We start from the raw sequence: 7,246 nt of genomic DNA on the forward strand, positions 1-7,246 counted from the left end.
GGTTCAAAGCCAGCCCAGGCAGGAGAGACCGTGAGACTCCTATCTCCAATAAACCACCAGAAAACCGGAAGTGGCGCTGTAGCTCAAGTGGTAGAGCACTTGCCTTGAGCTGAAGGACAGCGACCAAGCCCACAGTTCAAGCCCCATGACCGACCAAAAAAAAAGAAAGCAATGTCTGGCTAAAAGAAATGTAAAATAATAGTAAAATAATAGGAAAAATTCTATAGCGTTTTAGCCATTGTATTGACTTAACTATTGTAAGGACAGAGATCAACAAGGTAGTTGAAAACAAAACCCCATAGCTTCTCATAAGAAAGACTCCTTAAAAACAAAATCACAGAAGTTAAAAAGAGAAGGATACTTGGGATTCTAAGAAGATGATAATATTGTCAAATGTCCATATACAAACATGTCAGAAGAGCAAGACACCTGTTCCAAAAATTCAAAGGCAGTATTTACCACAAAATTTGATGGTGTCAACAGGACATACATACAATTAATCTACAGCTGGGCACTGGTGGCTCACATCTATAGTCCTAGATATTCAGGAGGCTGAGATTGTGGTTTAAAGCCAAACAGGACAGTAGAGTCTGCAAAACTCTTATCTCCAATAAACCACCAAAAAGCCAGAAGAAAGCCGTAGCTCAAGTGGTAGAGCACTACTGGTTTTTTTTTTGTTTTTTGTTTTTGTCAGGCATGGGGCTTGAACTCAAGGCCTAGGAAATGCCTCTGAGCTCTTTTTGTTCAAGGCTAGAACCTTACCACTTTGAGCCACAACACCACTTCTGGTTTTCTGGTGGTTAATTAGAGGTAAGAGTCTCATGGACTTTCCTGCCTGGGCTGACTTTGAACTGGGAATCTCAGATCTCAGCCTCTTGAGTAGCTAGAATTACAGACATAGGCCACCAGCACACAGTTTAAGAGTACTAATCTTGAACAAAAAAGCTGAGGGCAGTGCCCAGACTCTTGAGTTCAAGCCCAAGACTGGCACACACACACAAATCCCCAAACATCTAGCTTTTGTGTACACCAACAATGAGAAAATTGAAAGTGAAATCAGGAAAGCAACTCCATTTGCGATAATACTAAAATACCTAACCAAGGAAGTGAAAGATCTCTACCACAAAAATGAAATTTTTGAAGAAAAATTGAAGAAGACATCAGGAAGTGGAAAGACCTGTGTTCCTAAATTGACAGAATTAATATTGTGGAATGGCAATACTGCCCAAAATGATCTGCAAATTCAGTATAGTACTCATCAAGATACCAATGTCATTCTTCACTGAGATAGAAAAAACAGGACAGAGATCCTTATTGCTATGAGCGACCATATGGCAATGAGGGAGGGGGTAACAAGTTTGACAAGAAATGTACTCACTGCAACCCCTCTGTACATCACCTTGACAATAAAATTTAAATTTAAAAATTTCAAATCTGCAAAAAAAAATCCATTAAGTATGAATCACAAAAGCAATCCTTGGCAAAAAATTCCAGACTTCAAACACTTACAGAGTTGTAGTAATGAAAATAGTTCAGTACTGACACAAAAAACGCCCAAGGACCAATGGAACAGAACAGAAAACACAAACTCACACGTTTGTAGCCATTTGATGAGAGAACCAAAAGTTTAGGATAGAAAAAAGACAGCCTATTCAACAAATGATGTTGGGAAAACTGAATATACACGTGGAAAGCTGAAACTGGACCCGTTTCTGCCACTCCATACTAATACCAATTCAAAGTGGACCAAAGACCTCAATGTAAGACCTGAAATCATGAAACTAACTACAGGAAGGGGTAAAACATTAGAACTCTTCTACAGAAGCAGGAACTTTCTGAATATAGTTTTTGGGTTTTGGCAAATCAGTGAGGAAGTTGACATAGTATTGCATCAAACTAAGAAGTTTCTGCATGACAAAAGACAGTTAACAATCTGGAAAGACAGCCTACAGAATGGAAGATCTTTACCAGCCATACACCAGATACTGACCTAATAGCGAGACTATACAAAGGGCTCAAGAAACTAAACCTGCCTGGTGCCAATGACTCACACCTGTAATCCTAGCTACTCAGGAGGCTGAGATCTGAGGATCACTGTTCAAAGCCAGCCCTGTCAGGAAAATCTGTGAGACCTTTATCTCCAGTAAACCACTCAGAAAATCAGAAAGTGGCTCTGTGGCTCAAGCCACAGAGCACTGGCCTTGAGCTGACGAGTGCAGGAACAGTGCCCAAGGTCAGAGTTCAAGCCCCATGACTGACAAAAAAAAAAAAAAGAAGAAACCAAACCTTCAAAGAATTAATAGCTCAATTAAAAAATGGACAAATGACCTAAATAGAGGTTTTTCAGAAGAAGAAAAAATAAAAATGGCCGAATAGACACATGAAGAAATACTCAGCTATCTCTGGTCATAAAATAAATGCAAATCAAAATAACACTGAGAGTTCATCATCCCAGTTAGAATGGCCACCAGCAAGAATACAATAGCCAGGTGCTGGTGGCTCAGGCCTGTAATCCTAGCTAATCTAGAGGCTGAGATCTGAAGATCCCGGCTAAAAGCCAGCCCTGGCAGGCAAATCCATGAGACTCTTATTTCCAATTAACCACCAGAAATGACTCTGTGGCTCAAGTGGTAGAGTGTTTGCCTTGAGCTGAAGAGCTCAGGGACAGTGCGGAGGCCTAGAGTTCAAGCCCTATGACTGACAAAAAGCAAGAATACAGACAACAACTGACGGTGTGGAGGAAAGGAACCCTAGTACACTGCTAGTGGAAATATAAACTCATTCAATCACTGTGGAAAGCAGTTTGGAGATTCCTCAAAAAACGAAACATAGAGGCTGGGAAGGTGGCTCAGTGGTAGAGCACTTGCCTTGCATGCATGAGGCCCTGAGTTCGATTCCTCAGCACCACATAAGCAGAAAAAAAAAAGCCCGAAGTGGCACTGTGGCTCAAGTTGTAGAGCACTAGCCTTGAGCTGAAGAGCTGAGGGACAGTGCCCAGGCCCAGAGTTCAGGCCCCACGACTGGACCCCCCCCCCAAAAAAAAGAACCTTTATCCTCATTCTACAAAGGAAACCAAGGACAGACATTCTACAGTAAATATCAATAAACTAAAGCCAGATTACAGGCATTTTTAAAAAAAAAAAAAAACAAAAAACTAAACATAGACTGATTTAACAGTATTACTCTCAGCCATTTATCCTAATGATGTGAGGTGAGGATACAGTAAAGCCATTAAGATAACGACGTTCATTACACATTATTTGTCATAGCCAAGATTAGGAATCAGCCCTCCCCTCAGTGGATGAATTAATCAAGAAAATGTGGTATATATACAAAATGGAATTTTATTCATCTATTGGCAAGAAAGATATACTGTTCCACTGGAAAAAAATAATGTTAAGTGAAGTAAGTCAAGCCCAGAGCTAGAACCAATTTATAAATGTACAAGTAAACAAGTTGAATGCAAGTGCACACAAATGTATTAACTAAAGTTTGGTGTTTGCAGAGGAGGGCTCAAATGATGTCATTCCTTAGAAAAACTCACCATCCGAAAAAATGAATACCAGGGAACTGGTACTTGAAAAGTGGAGGGGCAAGGTCAAGAGAAGACAAAGGAAGAGAGGAAAAGAGAGGGGAGAATGCAATCATAATACTCAATACATACCATGAAACTAAGGAAATTGAGAGGAAAGGTTGGGTTAGAAGGGATGGAGGAGAATGAAAAGACTGACATTGATTGTACTTATAAACTGATTTGTTGAATAACTCCTTTGTACAACTATTTAAAGATAATAAAAACATAATTTAAAAAAAACTTAGTGATGTGATGTCCCCTACAAATGCAAAATAGATGGCTGGGATAAGACCTGTGTGGTAATTTCAAGTTAAGCAAGCTAGTTTGAAAATAGCAGCTATGATGGTTGTCTTTGAAGATGATCCCTAGTTATACTTGATTTCTGATATTCATCTTTTCATAATTTCCTCATTTACTGAAGTGACACTCTGACCAACAGAAGGTAGCAAAAGTGAGCCAGACGCTGGTGGCTCATGCCTATAATCCTAGCAACTCTGGAAGCTGAGATCTTAAGATGGAAGTTCAAAGCCAGCCCAGGCAGCAACGTCCATGAGACTCTTATCTCCAATAAACCACCAGAAAACCGGAAGTGGCACTGTGGCTCAAGTGGTAGAGCGCTAGCCTTGAGCTAAAGAGCTCAGGGACAGCACCCTGGCCCAGAGTTCAAGCCCCATGACCGACCAAAAAAAAAAAAAAATGGTAGCAAAAGGGATAGTTCACACTTTGAAGTTATCCATAAAGGATGACAGCTCTGTTTGTTGTTGTTGTTTGATTTTGCCAGTCTTGGGGCTTTAACTCTGGGCCTAGGCACTGTCTCTGGGCTCCTTTTACTCTGCCATTTGAGCCACAACACTTCCTGCGTTTGCTGTGATTAATTGAAGATAAGAGTCTCACAAAGTTTACTGTCCGGGCTCTCTTGGAACCATGATGCTCAGATCTCAGTCTTCTGAGTAGCTAGGATTACAGAAGTGAGCAACCAACGCCCAACTGGCAGCTCTGTTTTAAGCATTTCCTTGGATCACTTCCAGAAGAAGCTAAACTACATGACATGAAGACATTTAGCAATCTGCGCATACTTCTCCAGTAAAAGCTGCAGAGAAGGTTTCAATAAAAACTTTATTTACAAAAACAATGGGCCAAGGTTGTTTTTGCCAATTTCTGGGCACCACAAATGGCTAAACAGTTTAAATTATACTTTGGGAATACAAGTATCAAAATCAAGACAGAGAAGCGTAGACAAATGGTTAGAATACTGCAACAGAAGACAAGAACAAGAGTTGTGAAAATGTTTAGATAATAGATTTTTTGTTATTGTTGTTGGTTGTGGGAGTTGTACTCTGGGCCTGGGCTCTGTCCCTGAGTTCCTCAGCTCAAGGCAAGTACTCTGCCACTTGACCCACAGCACTGTTTCTGGTTTTCTGGTGGTTTATTGGCGATAAGGGTCTCAGAGACTTTCCTGGCCAGGCTGGCTTTGAACTGCAATCCTCAGATCTCAGCCTCCTGAGTAGCTGGTATTATAGGCGTGAGCCACTAGTGCCCAGTTTTAGACTATAGACTTTAAAAATACAGGTATTACTATACCATATGATTAGAGAGGTACACAGGTGATGACACTAAAGAAAATTAAATATAACTTGGGAGGATATAAGGAATATGGTACTGGAACTTTATATTGTTTCATGCAAGGAAGTTGTCATATGTAGGACGTTTGAAGTAGCTGAAATTTCTATCTTCTGTCATGACTGGTGATTAAAGGATGTACATCTTGGAGCTGGGAAGGTGGCTCAGTGATAGAGCATTTGCCTTGCATGCATGAGGCCCTGGGTTCGATTCCTCAGCACCACATAAGCAAAAAGCCGGAAGTGGCGCTGTGGCTCAAGTGGTAGAGCGTTAGCCTTGAGCTGAAGAGCTGAGGGACAGCGCCCAGGCCCAGAGTTCAGGCCCCACGACCGGACCCAAAAAAAAAAAAAAAAAGGATGTACATCTTGACATTGGTTAAGCTATCATTTATGTATAATTGTGCATTCATTATATTCATTGTCAAAAGGTATAAAAGGATGAGAGAATGGAAAAGAAGTCTCCAAGCAGATGAATGCTAACCAAAAGTAGTAGACTTTATATATTATTAGAAGTAAAAGGAAACATTTCAGAAGATGATTTAGAACCAGACATTTGTGGCTCATAGGAGGCTGTAATTTGGAGGATCCAGATTTGAAAACAGCAACAGGCAGAAAACTCTGCATTGACTACAATCTATAAATAAGCAAAATGCTGGACTGGAGGTGTAACTCAAGTGGAAAAGTTCCAGCCATTAGTGGGAAAGCTGAGGAGAGAGCATAAGGCCCTGAGGTCAACCTCTGGTTCCAGGACTGAAAATAATAATTTAGGATTCTTGGATTTGTGTGTACCTTATATTTGAAACTATATATCAAAAAGGGAAATATACAGAGTAGACAACTGTAGAAATATATGTAAATAAAGTTAAATCAAAACAGGCAAATATGACTTCCTATTTTAAAACTTTTTCTTTTTGTAATACTTTGGTTTGAACTCAGAGCTATGCCCCAGCCTTGCTTTTGCTCTTAGCTTTTGGATAGGGTCTTGTGGTTTTGCCTGGGGTTGGTCACTGTTATGTTCCTTCATTACATGTCAAGCTTTGCTGGGTTGACAGGTATGCATTGCCAAACTTACATGTTGAGAAGTAAATCTCTAACTTTTTATCTAAGCTGATCTCAAATCACAATCCTACCAATCTCTGCTCCTGAGTACCTAGAGTTAGAGACATATGCCACCACTGAAAGACTTTTTAGAAAGCATTTTTTTTCTGTTTTTATTGGAAATACATTTAAACTTCATGCTAATCGACAAGGTATCATAGTATTTAAGGTAAATTTACATGATAATTACTTCTTTACCAGGTAATCCAAGTAATGAAGTTGTGAATTTTTTTCATTTTATTTATGATTTTCCTGAAGTTATATATACCTTGAATATTAACAAATCACTATTAAACTTTTTCCACTGGTAGAAACAATAGTTGAGAGTAATTGGAATGGTGGTAATATCAAATTTGTAAGTGGGCAAGTAGTGAGTTTTCCAAACTGGCTTCTAATTGTTATTATTTGCCATTTGGTTTAGATATTTTGGGGAAAGTTAACTTTTCTTTCTCTTTTAAACAGGGGTTCTGAAGGAACATTAAATGACTGCAGAGTATTATTTATAGAAGAAATCTTCAAAATCGAGAAGCCTGGAGCTCATCCTATTTCATTTGCAGATGGAAAGTTTCTAAGTATGAAATCTTTTTAGCTTAGCCTGCATGTGTTGTACATGATGGAAATTTGTTTTTTATTGATCCGTGAATAGCTTGGAAACTGATAAAACTGTAGACCACACTAATTTATTTTCAAGATAACATTAGTAAGAAGGGATACTTTCCAATACATTTTTCTGAGTATGTTAAATGGCCTTTTCAAATGTTTATCAACTGGCACTTTGTGCCAGTTATTCTGTATCCCTAGCAATACTAAACATTCGTTTGTTTCTTCCCAGTCTAACAGATTAAAGGCCCAGGGTGTTAACTTTCAATCTACTAAGGTCTTGCTCATATTTTGCAAACTTCCATGGTTCATTGAGTCATTGATAAAACCCAGTCTTTTTTTTTTTTTTTTTTTG

General features: G+C 39.2%; 1 protein-coding gene across 1 annotated transcript in view; it reads left to right on the forward strand.

Moving 5' to 3' along the window:
- Uhrf2 (ubiquitin-like with PHD and ring finger domains 2, E3 ubiquitin protein ligase) overlaps nucleotides 1–7,246 on the forward strand; it is a 77,861-nt gene that overhangs the window by 49,475 nt on the left and 21,140 nt on the right. The window contains exon 5 of the mRNA XM_013026377.1: nucleotides 6,754–6,863. Within this exon, the coding sequence (XP_012881831.1) occupies nucleotides 6,754–6,863 (110 nt within the window). The remainder of the gene's footprint in view (nucleotides 1–6,753; nucleotides 6,864–7,246) is intronic.

Source organism: Dipodomys ordii, unplaced genomic scaffold, assembly GCF_000151885.1.
Source record: "Dipodomys ordii isolate 6190 unplaced genomic scaffold, Dord_2.0 Scaffold93, whole genome shotgun sequence".
Taxonomy (NCBI): Eukaryota; Metazoa; Chordata; class Mammalia; order Rodentia; family Heteromyidae; genus Dipodomys; species Dipodomys ordii.